Source organism: Lupinus angustifolius, chromosome LG03 (assembly GCF_001865875.1).
Source record: "Lupinus angustifolius cultivar Tanjil chromosome LG03, LupAngTanjil_v1.0, whole genome shotgun sequence".
Lineage (NCBI taxonomy): Eukaryota > Viridiplantae > Streptophyta > Magnoliopsida > Fabales > Fabaceae > Lupinus > Lupinus angustifolius.
The window spans coordinates 23,255,731-23,275,469 of record NC_032011.1 but is presented as its reverse complement, the minus strand read 5'-3'; the positions used below and the strand labels follow the sequence as shown (position 1 = coordinate 23,275,469).

The following is a 19,739-nucleotide window of genomic DNA, read 5'->3' as shown; positions in this document are numbered from 1 at the left end:
CTCTAGAAGCTTCTTGGAGAGCTATGAGTAGTGTTCTGACTAGTTGATTCTGAGGTTTATCTTCATCCATGGCTGATAATAATGGAGATTATTTTTTTCTCCATTTTAATAAAAAAAGAGGATGATCGAAGAAACATCTATTTTTAGAGACAAATATTAGTATATTAGTATTTATAGTGAGTAAGTGAAACTCGAACCCTTAACCTCTTATCGCTTTATTTCATGAGTCTTTCACCCTGACTATTACCTTATGACTCCCTTCCAAGTGTAAAAGAGCAGAATGTGGTGACAAGACACAAAGGTACAGTGGAAGAAGGGAAGACAAAACTCAACCAGTCGTTCCCTTCCACGTATTATGTCTTTCAAAAAAAGTTATGTTAATATTTTTCCAATATAGATTTTCATTTTTTTTGTATTTAAATATTTTTATGGAATTATTATCATGATTAACTAATTATATTAAAAATAACATCTTTAAGTCAATGAGTCTGGACCGTAATGAATTGTGTTTTGAATCTCACATTGATCCACCTAGTTACAAAGTGAATTGTCCGACACGCCCGCAAATGCTCATAAATAAAAAGCACACAGCAAATTGCAAAATGCTGATCATAATTGAATGAATGTAGATAATGAAACCCTAATTATGAGAAGAAAAAAAGCATATAGCACAACCTGCAATGAGTGTAACCATAAGGGAAAGGGGTTTTTCTTTGTAGATTACGTATAAGAACTCTATCAAGCAAGTTCCTTCCTTTTACTTCTAGCCAGGATAAAATAGATTCAGCCACTTCGGCAACTATGTAGCAATTTATAACCATGGAAAGTGGAAACTTGAAGAAAAAAAAGCCTGTAAATTTTTTTTTTTCTTTTTTCAAAAAGTTGGCGCAAATGAGTAAATAGCATTTGCAACTGATAGTTCCATTGGATTCGCTTCCTAAATATTTGTAAGGCAAAATTTCACCCACCCTTCCTACATCATGCTCCAACAGTTCTACCAGCGAAAATGCCAAAGAAATGACTCAAAAAGAATAACATCCTAAGACCCAATTAATTTAAGAGTGGTTAAACCAGGGTCCAACTGCACCATTCACGTGCCCGTTGCTATGGATCCCTACCCCATTTGGGATGATTGAGGGAGGCAGTCCCATGGCCATTGCAGGCGACGGAGGAGGATATAATCCATGATTGTGTGAGAGAGTATGGGGACTCACAAGGGGACTCCCAGCAGGACTACCTTTACGGTGTTGAAGAGCATGGATCTGCCTCAGCCCTTCTTCGTGAATACGTGATAGAGTTTCCAATTCTTTCATTGATAGAGCTTCCAGACCAGCACCATATAGAGGGGCATGTCGTGACATTTCCTCCTGGAGTGAAGCCTCAAGTGTGTGAATATATTGCTGCAAAAGGAAAACAAAGGCATTAATTAACCTACCATATTTCTCTCCGGGTATATATCACAAAAATCAACATTTTGCAAATACAAGGAAATAACAGACAATAGCGTTGAGGCCGAACTCCTCTGAAGTTAAGGATAAAAATTATTTAATTTTTTGTTATCTAACAAGATATTTGTTCAACTTGGCCCTTCCTTGAGTTTCGTATCTGCCAAGGTTTTGCCAGTGATGGTGAGGATTAGAGTTAAGACCTTGAATGATTTGGACATGTGAGTAGACCATTACAATCTAGAGTAAGAGTAGATCAAAGAGAGACTCAATGGTTAGAGATGGAGAACTAAATAGGACTTGGAGCTATATGGCCTTTTGAAGACAGAACACAATCTTTTAGTCCATGCTGTTGACCATCGAGAGGGAAGGGCTTTGGCGGCTGTTGTTATTGTAAAGCTGGTTTTAAAATGAAGTGATTTTTTTGAGCTAGAGAACATTAGTCAAAAGAAGAATGAAAAAGTCCACTGCTGTTAGTGGAACGCTCAGCCCACCTAATATTAACAATATCATGTCAAAGTCATGATAAATATATCAACTGTATCCATTTCATCATAACTCCATGGTTACCCAACAAACCTTCTCAGTAATAAGAGAACAGCAGCCAGCATTGAAAGCCAAATTAACAGGTAATATGACATATAACACAATAGTAGTTGAAAAGAGGAAGCAACACCACTGAAATATGCCTAACCCCGTCATATGGGTTCGGCGTGTAAACATATGCTATCAACATAACTTATAATAACAATTTATAAATAAAAAATTGTAAATAAGAGTACAGTGTCTATATCAAGACAAACCTGGCAGGCCTGCAACTTTGATTCCATGCCATCAATATATGCTTCACACCTAGCAACTTGCTCCTCCTTTTCCCGCTTTTCTCCCTCAGTTTGCCCAACTGTTTGAGTCAATCTACGAACTTCATCCTCAAGTGATTGTCGGATTTCTTCCCGAGTGACATTCTCTGTTGCAAATCTTTTCAATTCTTCATCAAATCTCTTACGAGCGGCTTCGGCGTTCTTCAGTCTTTCAGCAAGTGCATTTTTCTCCTTTACTACTTTCTGTACATAATGCGAAATGACATTAATTTTGAACTTGACTCCATAAAACAAATAATGGAAAACTAGTAGTCAATGCATAACTGGGTGCCTTTTTTCTTTTCAATAATGTAGAATTAAAACTTTTTCATTATGATACCTTTAATTCGTCACGTTTCCGAGACTTCAATTGAGAAAGTTGTGTGTCAGCATCATGTAAACGGTCCTGAAGAACTTTCTTGTCTGCATACAGCTTTTTTATTTCATCATCTCGCTCTGAGCGAAGCCATTCAAGCTGACTCTCAACTTCTTGAACATGTTCTGATAGCTCCTTCTTTTCCCGAGTAAACCGATCCATCTCGGCCTTCATTTCAGCCTGTCCAATCATGAAGTGTGTCAGACCTAAATTATCCAGTAGATAGCACGAGATAACCACAATATATGTATGATAAATAAGACAAGAAATACCTTGAGACGAATGTTTGTGGCCTCAGATTCACTTAGCTTCTGTGATATGGTCGCGTTTTCCCTAGCCATATTGGAAATCTCTGTTTTGCTTTCTTCACGAATGCGAATAATTTCATCTTCACTAGCACATAGCTGGTGCCATAGAGCAGCCCGATCAACATTTGCAAGTTCAGCAACTTCACGCATCATGCTCAAAACAGGCCTAATAATCTCCTGTTCCTCACAGACCAAATTGACCAAGATATCCAAATCAAAATCTACTTCACGATCATTATCTGTAGAGCTGGTGGCACGGTCAACAAGCCTCTTCAGCATCTTACCTCGATAAGATTCATCGGCATACCACCTAAACAATATCGTGTAGAGCAACTTCACAAATTCTTTCACACATCGGTCTCTGGAGAGGGCCAAAGTTTCAGCAAGTCCAAGAACTAAAGTAAAATCATCCCTTTGAACTCCCATTTGCTCACCAGTATCTCCCTCCACTATATCATCTGAATGTTGAAAATTTTCAGAAACATATCTAGCATTATCATTGAAACTTTGGGAAAGGCGACTTTCCAATACTAGCGCTACAGACTGAGCATGTATTGCACCCCGAGCTACAGCTCTCTCAAATGTTTGAGATGCTTCAATTGCAAGACAAGGAATAGATAACATCTCCAACATTATATAAATATCAGAAAAATGACGACAAGCACGGAATGCCTGCTCATCAACCACATGCAGCCCAGGAGGAGCAATGCTATGTTCGCCACATAATAAAACTCGACATGGCACAGCTGAGCAACTGTCACCATAATCATTGTCACAATCAATGTCCCTAAGTATGGTTTCAGCAGCATCACCCCAACTATTTAGAGTCTTACTCAAAAAATCGAGGACACTAGGTGACACCTCAAGACCTAGATTCTTCAGCCTGGCACGAACAGACCTAACCTGGAAAAAATGATGTTATAAATGCTTCATAAAACATGTGAAAGATGATATAAGTACATTAAAGAAACACTGCAATTTCCAATTATATCCAAGCTTACTGCTTCAGGTAGGTGTTGACATTGAGATGCCGCTTTGAATATAAAATCTATTGTTGCAGCAAGGGGTTCATCATTTGAGTCTTCCAAAAGCTCAAATGACTGAAACAGAATGCGCTCCCACACTTCACTGCCACACTCCAGTTGACTAAGAGCCCCAAAAACCTAAGAATACAAGTAATATCAGTATAAGAAAAACAATACAACCACGTTCAGCATCGTTTTGGTAGTGGTGGAAATGCGGACCAAGTATATATACAATTGAAGAATGTATTCCCACAGCAATACATGTATACGATAAAACAATTTTGAGAAGGTATTATGGAAAAGAATAACAGTCTATCTCACAGGTATTCGTAGTGTAGGTTCTGCATCAGACTTTTGAAGTCGCTCAAGAAGTGCACATGCCGCCAGTGGGTGTTCAGAATGCTCAACCAATTTGGGTACCAGAGCAACAAGGTCTGCTTGCAAATGCTTAGGAGCCTTGTCCAATACAAGACAAATTTTCTGTGCAGACTGAGGTCGCCGTCTTGGCTCTGGACAGCCTTGTGGAACAGACCCATCCAAAGCTCTTAGCGAGTTCACAATCAAACCTAAGAGCTCCTCAGACTGCTCTGGCCACTTTGTCTGATGATACAAATTCACACAATTAAAACCATAGATATAATTAACAAAATCACCTCTTTATGAATAAGCATTTGTACCTTTGACCTAAAGGGCATATTTTCTGAACCAGTGGCAGATGTTTCTGGTGGAAAAATAGTCTGACCAGGAAGAGCTTTTTCCTGAATACCATTAGCATTTAAATCAGAGCTCTGTACCGCAGATGTACTACTGATATCTTCAACAACATTATCCAATCTCTCTTTAATGGGAAATTGAGAAGACACTGTTGCTCCATTTTCTCTATCACATTTGAGTGGACTAGCAGCTCCACTGCTGTCTGGAGAAGGTTTGGAGCATGCATCAACAGAATCAGCAGCAGGACCCCCTTCGGAAGTTTGGCAGCACTCAACCATTATATCCAAGAGTAAATCAATAATTGCTTGCTGCAAGACTTTTACTCCCATCAGCAAATTCATCAAACTTGGGGAAGACTCGTCAGTCTTGGTGGCCTTCTTTCCATCACAAGTACCAGAGAGCTTCGTAGGAAGAAGCAAACGCTTTACTTTGGCAGGATCATCAAGATAAACCCGAAGTCCAGTCAGAAACCCAGCAATTGCACCAGCATCCATCAAAAGTTTCTCTCTCAGAGTAACCTGTGGCTGTGAAGGATTATCTCCATAAGTTAGATGAAATCCAGCTCTGGAAAGAAGATTTCTGAAAATATCTTCCTCATCTCCACTTATTCCTTCACTTTCTTCAGAGTCAACGAGCTCATCAGGATCAGTGGTCAATGCATCCTGATCATCCTCTGAAGCTAAAACCTGTACATCAAAGCCTAAATTAAAAGAGCCAGGTAAAAACTCACATTTACAGCAATAAAAACTTGATACAACAAGTAGCTGTAACAAAGTTCACAAAAACCTCTGACTTCATACCATAGGACAAGTTACAAGGTAAAACACATTCAGTTTTTTTAATAAAATACACATCACCATAATCATATCATATGGCTTAGATATGGGATAGAAATATGCTTACAAATTTTATTGTGCATTAAGAAGTTCAAGGGATGCAAGATTATGAACTGAAGCATTAACCAACTTCTGTAACTTGTGAGTCACTAATCAGCTAGTTCCATGCATCTTATCATCAAAAAACGAGCAAAAGTTCCAAGGAAGAGGCCATATTTCCTAACTTGCTTGTTCCAATCTTACCATACAGAATATATGATAGATGATAGATGAAAACATATTTTAAGTTAGTGACACATCAAAAGCACAAGGGCCATGGCATGGACAGATAGATAGCCACGCATATACAAAATGTCTTATATCTATATTCAGGAAAAAGTCAACCTATAGGCAGGACAATAAAACAATGAAGAGAGAGAGAGAGATCATCCGCTATTAATCAACTAGTAAATGTATGTACAACACTACAGGGTAACATATAGTCTCGGCAATTCTGTAAGATCTTACCTCTAAGTCTGAAAACTCAAACCAAGGACAGCAGTCCAATATTTCACATACAAAAACAACTGTGTCACGGACCAGAAACCCAGCATCTGCTTCTAACATATCAGACACCTTCATGAATTGCAAAACAGAATTATTCCACGTCTTCGTACAGATAGAAGATTCTTTCCATACTGTCTTGGCCGGGTTTTTCTGATTCACAATAGCCATCCTATATTTGACCCAGAAGTTTTTATCAGGATCACTGCCAACAGCCTGGTCACTCTCCAAATAAATACATATGGTGTCAAATGACTCATACACACCTGTGTCATGTAATCATAAGCTTTGAGTCAAAAAAACAAGAATGTAAAAGTTTCCAATTATTACTTCTACTAAATAAATGGTAGCAACACAATGGCAATAAAACACCTACCAATCCGAAGTTCACATCCACCAGCCTGAAAGAATTTGCTGAAGATTTTTCGAGTCTCCATTATTTCCTTAAAAGACAGGAAGTTCTCCACTTTCCATGTAAAGGAACTTCTTTTCTCACCACTATCAAGGGAACCATTGCTGCTTAACTCGGAATCTTGACCAGTAAAATCCTGCATTATTGATGTCTCTTTCAATATAAGAACTTCAGCTGAGAATATGACAGTATCCTGGACAAGAAAACCTGAGTCTTGATCGAAGAGACTTGTAAGTGTCACGAATTCACGCCAGCCCCAATCTTTTGCAGCCTTGGAGTAGCGGTTCTGAGATTCCTTGGTGACAGACTTATCCTCCACCCTCTGGTTCACAACTGATAAACGATGACTAACAAAACAACTCCAATCACTGGAAGTATTTCTTGAATCCGTAACTTCAAGAAAAACTGAAAGGTGGCATGGTGGCTGAGACTGCCCTGATAGCATAAAACCATAGAAAAATTCATCAGACTACTTTTTTCATCACAGCCTACACATCTATTCAGTGTATTAAAATAATCCAGGGTGTCGGGTCCAAACTGTATTCATGCAGTGAAAGCCAAGATCTAGATTATCATCCACATTCATGGTGGAGGTGGACCTAACAACTACATATTCTACATTATTGAAGTTAATGGAATGGTCCAAAAGGCATATAAAATGCAACAAGTATGCTCCTTCAATTCGATTAATATGGGTAACAATACTACTATTCATTCAAAAAGGTCATACCTAATGGAGTTCCTAAGTACTAACTTACTGACAAGACAAAAAACCTCTGATAGCTAACTATAAGCCTAAGCAAATAATAAACACAAAAAATTATAAGAGATGTAGAGCAAGAAAATGGCACACCTCTGGGATAAACAATAAGCCGACAATCCCGATTACCAATCTGAAACCTCCTGCTCTTGATGCAAAGACCTGTAATCTTCCTCTTCTTCAGTAAATCCTTCAACCTTGTAAAATTCTCAATCCTCCAAGTGAACTTTCCGATGTGGCCATCTGACTTCCTTGCCCCACCCCCACTTCTCCCTGCAATTACAGTCCCATTCTTAGAGAAGCTACAAAACTCCTTGATCACATGAAACGACGTGCTAAAAATTGCAGTATCATCCACTATAAACCCCGAATCAGTTCCAATAAAATCTGACATCTTCATATAATCATTCCAGCCCAAGCTGGTATTGTCACCACTCTTATTATCAGCAGCAAACCGCCCATAGGAATCCCTATGCATGTGATTCGTACCAGGCTTCTGATTCAACACAGACATTCTAAATAAGCACCAGCAACTCCTATCAGACAACGTCACAGTCTTATCAGTATCCTTACTTTCCAAACACATTGAAAGATACTCAATCCCATTCACTGAACTCTGGTACACACTAATCCTCAAATTACACTCTCCAGCAGGAAAAACAGGACTCATTATCTTCTGTGATCTGATCATATCCTTAAATAAACTGAAATTATGCACTTTCCAAGTAAACTTCCCACTCAAAACATCAGACACAGGATTCGCAACCACGGAGAAAGTGGTTGACGACGATGACGACTGCAACTCATTATTATCACGAGTGAAATTAACAGACTCATTGAGAATAAGAATATCAGCAGTTATTAAAACCGAATCGTTATTAAACATATAACCTAATTTCGGATCAAAAACAGTAGAAGACGGTGTGAAATCGCACCAGCCGTGCGATTTCTTCTTACTAGAAAATCGATGCCAGGAATCGCGGTGAATCGTTTTGGAATCGTCGGCGACGTTAACGATTGCGAGACGATAGCTCGCGAAACAGTCCCATTTCAACGACGAGGTTCCGCGAGGGTCCATGATTTGAAGATAGATTGAGATATAACCAGGAAGAGCTTGCGAATCACCCTTAGGGTATATAAGGAGCCGACAATCATAACCGCCAACCTCAAAATATTTGCTCCACAGTGCCCTAGCTTTTATCCTCGGGAAATTCTGCACCGTCCATCTACACACGGCAGAGTACTCGCCGCGACGATCGACAGCGACGGTTTCCAGCGCGGCGGCGCCTCCTCCTCCGTCTCTCGACGATATGGTTAGGTCCTCAGCCGCGACGGCGGAGGAGGAAGAGTTCGAGGTGGAGAGAACTAGGGCGGACTTGTGGTCCGATGAGAGCGATGATGATGATGATGATGATGAGGAAGCGTGCGATTGGTCGGGTGCAGAAGAAATAGATGAAACTGCCTCAGAGGAAGTGTGCTTCATTTTTTTGAAGAGTTTGTGTTATTCTTCTGTTCGTGGTGTATGGTTCAGTTATATGTGATGAATGAATGTTGAAATCAAAAAACGCAGAGAAAGAGAGAGAGGAGGTGATAGATGTGGTAGAATGAGGTTTGGTTTAGACAATACAAGGCGTACGATAGTTAACTTGCGCCTCTTTTTCATTTATCCATTGTTACTGTGTAGCGCATCATAGTAATATTATTATGCCTGCTTTAGAATACAATATTGATGGGGATTGAAAAATGAATAGTATATTTTTTATTTCTCAGGAGGCAACCATATCTAAGCCGGGAATATCCACAAGTATATGGAACTAACTCTCTTAACGAATATTTTTTCTATCTATAAGACTCGAATATGGAACTTTGTTAAGGAGAATCAAATTTGTATCATTTGAACCAAATGAATAGTATATGATGTGACAACATTATATACATAATTTTCTCTGTTGAGATTGACGGAAGGATAAGCGTGTTACTTAATGTTTGCACTTTGTGGCCGTTGGATTAGTGGAATGATGTAATTGGGCCCGTGGTGGGCCTAGACCCGCTATGAGAACACGTAGTTATGGGAAGATCTGGATCCTTTGTTCTAATAGGCCACATCATTGTAGCCTTTAATTGTATACAGGAATTGGGTGGATGACGTGGCATTGGTTCTAATGATAAACCTAGCTCATAGAGTTACCTCCAATCATATTTTTTTCTCTCATAAGGATAAAAAAATGTGTTCCCAATTTCATTTTTTGTGTTGAAGATGGTAAGTATAATTTAAGAAGTTAATAAATAAAATAAAAATTGAATCTCATTGTAGTAACATTATTATTGCATATTAAAAATTGAATTAAAGAAAGATAGATAAATATGGCCAAAATGAGTAAAGAATAAAGGTTAATTTAAAAATAAAGTGTAAATATGTATTAAGTTTTTAAAATATTAAGAACATATGGATGAAATAAGGTAAAAACTTATTTTAGTCTCTTAAAATTTTACGTGTATTATTAAATTAGTTCCAAAAAAATTGGAAAACTCAAAATAATTCTAGAAGATAAAAAATATGAATCAAATTAATTATTTTTAGCATTTTATGACATACGACAGAGAATCTCAATTCAAGTCCTCATTCATGTTTGAGTACTATTTATTTTTATAGTAATTATTAAAATTTTATTAACTATAAATAGATAGACATCGTTTTTTAGGATGAAGAATCTTTATTCATCTTCGTGTATTAGTTTAGTTTTGTTTTTTTTATTTTTTTTATTTTATGGGAACTGTTGGTACATGTGAAAAAATTTAAGGTACATAATGGATATACACTCAAAATGCAAAACGTTGGAAGAGAATATTATTATCTCATTTGACATTTCCTTCTCTTTATACTATTGAATTTGAATAAGTTATTGACTTGGTTGTGATATTGAGTTAATAAGTGACTAATTGGATTGATTGGCACAATTTACATTAGAGAAAACTAAAAAACATAATATTGGCTAATATTACAATAATTAAGTCTTTATTTTATTACATGGAGTCAAGTTACATATATTGAACAATATTATAATATTTTATCATAAATTTTGTTCATTAAAAAGATATTAATCTCTAAACATTTATTTAATAATTTCATTTTACAGATTTAGAAATAATGTTACTCTACAAGTGCACAATTAAACCATCGATAATAAATTTTTTAATGCAATAAAATCTAATAAATAAGTTAAAACATCATTGATGGAGATAAATTTTATGTTTTAATCGTAAAAAAATTATATAAATTTAGAGTTTAATTAAATAAAGGATATTTTGTTATAGCATAATTTAGTAAAGAACGATTGTAATTACAACAATAACAATGATTGTTACAAATTAAAAGTATCATATTTTTATCTTAAAACAACACAATGTTAATGTTCAAAAATAGTTAAATCATTTGAAATGAACTTGTCAAATCAGTGAATCGAATAATAATTTTATGTTGAAATTGAACAAGTTGAACCAATTAATATAGACTCTGGTGTATAACTCAATTACTTGATTCTCTTCAAACCCACTTATCCCAAATTAACAATATGTTTTTGCCTATTCTATATAGAGGTAACAATCATGTAGCTCTATTTGTCTCACTATTTAGATTGATGATGTCATAATAAGCAACTAAGTTATTTGAGAATTTTTAACTGTCCCAAGCTAAATAAAAAAGTTATTAATAAAAAATATTTAAAGCTTGATTGATAATATAATAATGTATTCAATAAACTAAAGAGTTTAAACTTGTGTTTTTAAATAAAAATAATAGCCTCATACGTGAATAAATTGTGAACGACAAAGTGACAATATATAAATATTTTATACTAATATTGCATACATTTTTCTCTATTATAATAATTTCAACTATTCAAATGTACAGGGATTAATCTCAAGTATTTTTTCCTTCCACATGTATTCTTAACTTAGCTGGAAACAAGTATGATCATATTATACTTTAAACATACTACATATCAAACTAATATAGTATATAGCAGTTTGCGTTTCACCTATTTATATCTTTAAAAAAAATTCAAAATCTAGGTTTAATCTATTTAAAAAATGACATAATTAGTCTATATAAATGTATGTTATATTATAAGGTTTTGAAACATGTTACCATGTTACATTTAAATAGAATAATAAATTTATTTTTAACTAGATTCATCTAACATTAACCTGAACTATATTTATTTTTAATTACCTCTTAAAATTTAATTGTATAGGAAATTGGACATTCATAAAGATAATATTAAATTAACTGCAATGTAAACCTTAAATCTATCTAATGAATGGGGAGTCCATTTTAAAATTGTTCGCCCTCCACCCCCAAGCAATACTTCAATAGGAATCACACCGAGGTAGATTGATACATTAGAAATTAGAAATCTATGATAAAATGTTCACCCGTAAAGACATATAAAATATGTTGCATAGTTTGTTTTAGAGATTGACGACTTACCCATTTAACGACTGACTTTGACACCAAATATTCCTGAAATGTGTACTGTACTGGTGAATTCAATAATAGATGCAAAATAACTTTCTCTTATGTCTATAGACATGTTAAACTCCACATATTATTGTAGAGTAAAAAGAGGGTCGATTCCCTAAAAGATGAAATCATTAGTAAGAAGTAATTTGGTGAAATTTCATCTTTATTAAATCGTCAATATTGTAACAAGAGTATATTTTGAGTATACCAAACTAATATAGTTATCATTCTTTTGGCACAATAAGTGGGGAGATTAAGAACAAATATAATTTGAAGGGTTTTGTATGTTAGTTGATGAGAGATTAACATAACAACTTTATAAGTTTCCAAAAATTTTATATACATATCTTAACATCATTTTTTAGATTTCTATTATATAATTTTATTATATACATATATATCAATGTTATAGCATTAACCAAACTTAACTTTAAAATGTACTCACATTCTTAATCTGTTTTGTATCTTGATAATGATTTTATTTGGAAATCAATCTTACCTAACCTCTATTGTTGCACTACTACTGTCAAGATATCACAATGATTTTTTTTAATGTGATATTAGTAAGAGTGGGGATCTACTTACTCAAATAGTAAGTTTTTAAAACTTACTCCCTATCATAGTCATCAATTTTATGAATATTTAATAGTTCAGATTTACTCACTAATTCAAACAATTGAATTTTACTAGAATTGATAGCTATGATGATGAGTATGTTTAAAAAAACTTACTCTTGCAATAAGTGAATTCCTCTCTATTAGTAATTTAACATTATATTTATATAAGATCAATTTCACCAATTCATAAAGATTAAGAGGTAATAAGAGGAAAAAAATTATTTCATTATAGCTACTTGCAAAAGACATAAAATTTTGAAGAGTTTTATTCACTTTTCCTACAATATTATTTATATTAAAATAATATAATATAAATATTATTATATAATATAATAAAAATTGTTTTTCAAATGACCTAAAACTTGTATAAGCTAAATAAACTTTTAAAAAAAGCTTGAATCTAATATATTTATGAAAAAATATAATCTGAATTAATTTTATTGATCAAGTAATAGAATCCTAATAAGTAACTTTAATAAGTGCCCATTGTTTTTAGAAAAGAATAATGGTGGGTAACATTATGGTCCAGCCCAGATCCATCCTGAAAGAGCTCGTGGAAAACGATTCGAGAAAATGAACAAAAGAAAAAATAAAATAAAATGGAAAGTTGAAGTTTCCCTAAGATTGAAGTTGAGTTTGCAATCACAGTTAGATGTGAATGTTTCATTAATCTCATAGCTCCAAAGCAATCGCACTATATATAAAAGCATAACAGAAACAAAAAACCTATTAACGACAAACACGCGCACTGCGCTACCAGCTTCTTTTAGCTACGTCGCTGCTTCTACACTTAACGTGCGCCGTAACGACACTGATTCAACCTTGTTCGAACAAGCCCTACTTTTCTGATTCCTAATCCTAATTTCAATTCTATTGCGAAGAATAATGTTATGATCTTCGATTCTTAGAGAGAGAAAGAGAAAGAGAGAGAGAGAGAGAATTGTAGCGTTGAAAGGAAGAAGAAGAAGAAGAAGAAGAAGATGCAGAGACGGAGTCCTCCAAAACATAGGCACGATGGGACTTCGCCACTGCCTCTTGGCATGGATTGGAGTCCCGCACCTCGAAAATGGGTTCGTTTCTTATGTAATTTCAATTTTGATTCACGCAATTGTGTGATTTTTTGAGCGAACGAGTTTCATATTTTTTTGGATCATGGATATATTGGTCAGTGATCATTGATGATTAACTGATTATCCAATTTTGTGATTGATTTATGTTCTAATTGCACAGGATGGAAAAGATACAGCATGGCCACACAATCATGGAAGTGGTTGGAGTTATTGTGTTACAATACCTTCATGGGTTTTCCTTCCAAAATCAAAGAATTCAGATCCTGTAGTGGTAAATTTTAACAATATCTGATTATTTTGTTGATGATCAGATTTAAGTTTTATTTTGTATCATGTCAAATTTGTTTTGTTTGAGTTAGGACTTAGGACCAGAAGATTGCACATTTGATGCAAGTGGAATTAATACTCATAGGTTAAAAGCTTTGTTTTAATAGTTTGATTTGTAAGTGACACTATTTTGTTTGGTATAAACAAAGGTATCCCCTTATGAGTAAGGAACTAATCCCTTTTGGAGTGTGTAGTTCTCTCCCAAGAAGTGTTGTTCTAAGGAATCAAAACATTGACCTTATGGTCTACCTGGGGATCCAGTGAGGTCTTACACCACTTTATCAACATCTTGTTGGTTGTAAGTGACACTATAAAGTTGCAGCTGTGGGTATACAGACACAGAGAGGGGATGAGTTAATTCGCGTTAATACTGACCTTTGAAACCTAATTACAAATCTATAATTTTTTAAAAGCTTGGGACTTTGAGTGTGGCCTTGAATGTGAAAGATGAATCATAGTGTGACTTGTTATATTTTCTATTTATTGTGCATATAATAAGTGGAGTAATTATCCAACTGTAGTCTGTTTATGTCAACCGCAAAACTTACTCTGCAGCATTTCTTGACTGGTGTTATTGTTAAATTCTGTATCCGTTATTTGCCTTCTTCGTCATGAAGTTTGATGTGAGGCTTTTGTGTTTGCTATAAAAGAGAGCAGTTTTACTTAACTTCCCATCTTGTTGGGATCATTTTTGCTGTACCGTCATGTGTTTTATTTCTTGTTTCTTTGTAACCCTTAATACTCTACCACCATTCAACCTGCTTCTTAGTGGCTGTTTCCCTTTGTTAACTTCTGTATATCCGACAGTATTTAATAAAAGGGCAGTTCAGTGCATGAAACTCTCATTTAGTGGGGTATGGAGATGGCAGATGTACGCAACCTTAGCCTCTAAAGTATATATGTTGTTTCCAGGATTTGAACCCATGATCTTGAGATCACAAGGCAAACAACCTTACATTTGTTTAAGGCTCATTAATGTGTGTCAAAATCAATGGGATCTTGTGCTATATTGTCAATGCCTGATATGGCTTGAACTAATTATGAGAAATACTAAAGTGGATCCAAATATTTAAATTCAAATGACATGGTTGTAAAGAAACAAATTTTGTCCTAAAGAAAAAGTTAATCTGTGGTATCTTAGGCAATAATTATTTACATGTTTTCCTTAATCTGTTCATTAGAGTACTTCATGGAGTAGTAGCATCATTGTGAGTGTTAGTTTTTAACATTATTAAGGGACAGTTCTACAGGGTTCAAGTTGGTATACAGTCGCCAGAAGGGGTCACAACGCTGCATGGTGTACTAAGAAGGTTCAATGATTTTATTAAGTTATTCACTGATGTAAGTTTACTTTTTCAACTTCATCTTATTTTCTTTTCATTTGCTGCCTGACCTATATGTGTGTCTGTATGTGTGTGTATGATAGATAGACAGATAAGTAGTTAAAGTTTTTGCACCTATGCCTGTGCTTGTTTGGGTTACACTAACTTTAGACTCTTTGTAGCTTAAAAAGGAGTTTTCCAGGAAAAATATCCCTCCGGCACCACCCAAGGGACTCATGCGACTGAAAAGCCGAACTTTGTTGGAAGAGGTTGGAAATTCCTTAACTTATTACATACCTAATGTGTTTTTGCCATTGTGGATCTGCACATGACTTCTTGCTTGAATTTCCTGATTTTAGTCAATTTAATAACTAGTTTTAAAAGAACATACATGGCATCGATGCATAGCAACTGAAGAGTACTAGCATGTAGAAATTTAGATAAGATGTGGACAGTTTGGTTACTCTAAATCACAACTACACAGTCTATTTCTAAGCCTCATATGCTACTTTTAGATTTGTTTTGACAACACCCTTACTGGACAGAATTTCTTTATATCTTCATTGTCTTGTCCAAATGGGCTGAATTAATGTAATTACCAAAAAGAGCAAAGCATACATTTTTTTGGTAAAACATACATAATAATTAATAAGCAGAAGAGTATCTCTTCTTGTGCTTCTGGATTTATGTACTGGATAGTTCACCCTAGACTTGTTTATTTTTTCACCACATCTATTCATTGCATCCCCTCTCTAACTTCTTAATCAGTCCTCTTTTCTTCAACATCGCAACAACTGACATTTTTTTTGTATGACTATTACTTGAATAGCTTCTCAATATGAATTTCAATTTTAATAATTACTGAATAAAATAAAGAACTTTTGCAGTGTTTATTTTTATCCGTACATCCTTATACTTTATATGTTATTTAAAAAATATTCAAATTTTATAATGGCACTTATGGTATGGACTTTACTGGGTATAAGAACATGGATAAAAAACTACCCTCGGGTTCTCCTTATTTATGGAGGTATAGTCGTATGGATATTATAATTTACTCGGTAATAATTTTCTTTAAATAATCATGTAATGGATTTCTTAACCTTAATACTTAAGATTGACTTATTGAATCTTAAACAAGATTGATTATATTTTTAAGAACATCCCTAAATAGACAACTGGAGGCACCTTGACTTAAGGTTTCTTATTACAATTAGCTGAGCCACATGTACACTTCTGGGCATTTGTGAATATAAGAGTTAACAAGGTAGACATAGATTTTAAGACATTTATGTTTGCTACAGCGAAGGTGCTCTTTAGAGGAGTGGATGACAAAATTGTTGTCTGATATTGATATATCAAGATGTGCTGCTGTGGCATCATTTCTTGGACTTGAAGCTGCTGCTAGATCTTGTATGTGATTCTCTTCAGCATCTTCCATTCAGTATACCCCATACATGTCAGTTTTGTCTGTTTATGCTAATTCGCTGTTAACTTTACCAAATTTGAACATTTTGTACCTCATTGAATCACTTCTCAGCATTTCAAGATGCAACCCATCAGAATTCAGAGTCAGATCCTGATTCCAGTAACAGAGCTTATTCAGTGCAGTCACCTCAACATTCGAGCTTATCATTAGTTGCTGGCAGTTCATCTGTTGCCTCAGATTATGGTAGTGATACTGCATATGAGCCATCTGAACTAGGAACTCCAACGATTGGACGGGATGACAATTCTGAAGTTGGCACAGATGATCTAACATTAGATGAAGATATGACAAATCCAATGGAAAAGCTTGTGAAATATGGCATATCAAACATCGATGAGGGTTTGTTTATGAGTCAGACAATTCTAGACCAATTGGAAGGCCTTCCTAGGCATAAAGTAAATGCTAGACGTGACAACTATGTTACAGAGAAGGGAAAAAGTAATGGTAATTCTTATAATGCGTCACTTTTAGCTGATAATTCCTTGGAGCTTTTCTCTGAGCTTGAGCATGCTAAGGCTATTGATCTTGCGCACATTCTTTCAAATGAGAGTTTTGGAAGTGAAGGAAGCTCGATACGTGGTAGTGACATGTCTAATTCTTGGGTTCCGAATTCATCTGGTGGTGGCTCTCCTGGAGGTGCTTTGGTTCCAAGAGCAACATATATTATGAACCACGCAGAGTTGCAGTTTACCGGTGATGCTCAAGTAGTCCTTCCACTAGATCAACGCAATAAATTGAACAGGATTCTTTTAACTATGCAGCGAAGGCTAGTCACTTCAAAAACTGATATGGAGGACCTTATAGTTAGATTAAATCAAGAAATAGCTGCAAAGGATTTTCTTGCAACAAAGGTATATAACTTGACAGGTTGACATGATGTTCCTTGTAAATTACTTTATTTTGGTTCATCTGTACCTGAAAATGATTTGAACCTACTTGAATTGAATATAATATATGTACAATATGTGGAAATTGATGGATTCTTTATGGTTTCTCGATTCCTTTACAACCTTAGATTTTGTAGATCCTAATTAATTATATGGCTACCATTGATTGGATCTGTTCAGGTCAAGGATTTGGAAGTAGAACTTGAAGCTAACAAACAGAAAAGTAAAGAGAATTTGCAGCAAGCTATTCTGATTGAGAGGGAAAGGTTTACCCAAATGCAGTGGGATATGGAAGAACTTCGACGGAAGTCACTGGAAATGGAGATGAAACTAAAGTCCGAAATGGTATGTCATTTTTGCATTTGCTTTACATATATTAATCATTTCTGTTTGTAGGGCCTATTGATTTTAAGAACGGCTCATGATGTTATATCAGGGTGGAATCTCAAGTCAGAATTCCATAACGGAGTCATTGGTTCAGCCAAAAGATGTGTTGCATAATTTAAATGCAAATAAAGAGCAACTGGAAGTTTTGTCAAAACATTATGGAGAGCTAGAAGCAAAGTCCAAAGCAGACATTAAAGTTCTGGTTAAAGAGGTCAAATCTCTCCGTAATACACAAAAAGAGTTAAAGAAGGAGCTTAGTGAGTCGGTGAAGGAGATTTGTGAGAGAGAGGTAGGTTGTCAGCCTGCACATATCATATTTGCAGGATCGTCTTCCTTCTTGACAATTCATATTTTTGTCAATTCCTTTTTCCAAAAAATGTGGTTTATCAATCTAGTTGTGTTTTCATTCTAGGCTTAAAAACTTGCTTATGTGTATACATAACCAATCACAAGTCAGACTAAAAGGTGAAAGTTGTTTTAGGCAGTCAACGCAAAACTTTGTCAAATCTCTATGATATTTCATTCTAGGCGTAAGTGTGTTTTTTAGTACCTATTGAGCAGGATAATTTTGATTTTGGTTCTTAGAAATATGGTTTTGCATCCATGCAAAATGGGAATTAGTGACTTTGGCCCCCAGTGTTAAATCTCCTTTGTTGCAAGTCCTCATAAAGTTTGATTTTTTTTAGTCTCTACTAAGTACTACCACATTTGCTGCATTTCGGCAGCAAATATTCCCCACCTACCATAATATTCAGCTCGTTTGATATGTGGTTGTGTTTCTCTCGTGTATTTAGAAACTTCTTCAACATGAAAGGGAAAAGAGGGTGCAGGCAGAAACTGCTTGGAGAAATTTGGTGCCGAAATGCAGGCTTCTTTTCAACCAGCTCCAAGAGTGCAATGTCAATCTTTCTATTGAAGATGAAGATAGGAAGATCTTGAATTCATCATCATTAACTGATACTTTTAATCAATTAGCACTATCTGATGACCAAATTGACATTTTACTGGAAGAGGTACAAGTTATATCTTTCCTGTGACTCTCTATGCTTTTACCAGTTAAAAAATTAACCTGAAACTATTTATTCAATGCAATATGTTTAGACATGATCTCTTCTATGCTGCAAATCCACCATAATGACATAACTTTTACTTCATTTTGATTAGGTAGAAAACTTACAGGACTATGGAAGTGCTGCTTCCAATGTAGATAAAACGGATGACATAAAATGCGGTGGAATCTGTGATGATGATTTGACAAAGATCATAGCAGATCTGTTCATCGACAATGTTAGATTGAGAAAACAGACGAACCATGTTACCCGACATGCTCTAAAAACTTACATGACAGCAAGTGATGATCCTCCTTGAATGGAAACTGTAACAAGTGTTTAGAAATATATTGAAGTGGCAATATAAATATTATTCTTCCATGTTTGAACAAGATCTCACTGTTTTCTCATCCTGGTGGATGATAATTTGATGTGCCTAGTAGGTGAGTTAATTTTATACTGGTGTGTTCATGGTATCCTGAATGCAGTAGTTGCCATAGTGTATTTCCAAATATATGAGCCTCCTTGCAACTCATTTTTTGTAAATTTATACGTAAAATAATGAAAACCTGAAACTCATCAAAGGTAAAATAATTTTTGTTCTTGCTCTTTTCTTTTTCCTCTGTTTTTGGATGAGAGGATCTTGACTTAGTCTTCTACACGGATATATGGCCCATCCATGTTTGCTATTGTGAGCTCTGAATTCTTGGGCGTTGATCTTAGAATAATATATGAAGTTTGATATTTCTTTGGTGCAAATTTCATTGAAGTTTCTTTGTGCATACTAATT

The 19,739-nt window shown here is 35.1% G+C and overlaps 2 protein-coding genes across 2 annotated transcripts; one reads left to right on the top strand and one right to left on the bottom strand.

Annotated features, from left to right (window-relative positions):
• LOC109343754 lies at positions 835-8,923 on the bottom strand. Its single transcript, XM_019582211.1, has 10 exons — positions 7,373-8,923; positions 6,484-6,954; positions 6,072-6,373; positions 4,692-5,414; positions 4,336-4,614; positions 3,991-4,152; positions 2,954-3,892; positions 2,646-2,861; positions 2,249-2,509; positions 835-1,400 (listed from the first exon to the last, which is right to left on the bottom strand). The coding sequence occupies exons 1-10, from the start codon at positions 8,760-8,762 to the stop codon at positions 1,056-1,058; spliced, it is 5,088 nt and encodes a 1,695-aa protein (XP_019437756.1). The 5' UTR covers positions 8,763-8,923; the 3' UTR covers positions 835-1,055.
• Positions 13,007-19,554, top strand: LOC109343753. The gene is made up of 10 exons (XM_019582210.1): positions 13,007-13,488; positions 13,649-13,759; positions 15,058-15,156; positions 15,320-15,406; positions 16,442-16,550; positions 16,678-17,477; positions 17,694-17,858; positions 17,950-18,189; positions 18,695-18,913; positions 19,065-19,554. The coding sequence occupies exons 1-10, from the start codon at positions 13,399-13,401 to the stop codon at positions 19,266-19,268; spliced, it is 2,124 nt and encodes a 707-aa protein (XP_019437755.1). The 5' UTR covers positions 13,007-13,398; the 3' UTR covers positions 19,269-19,554.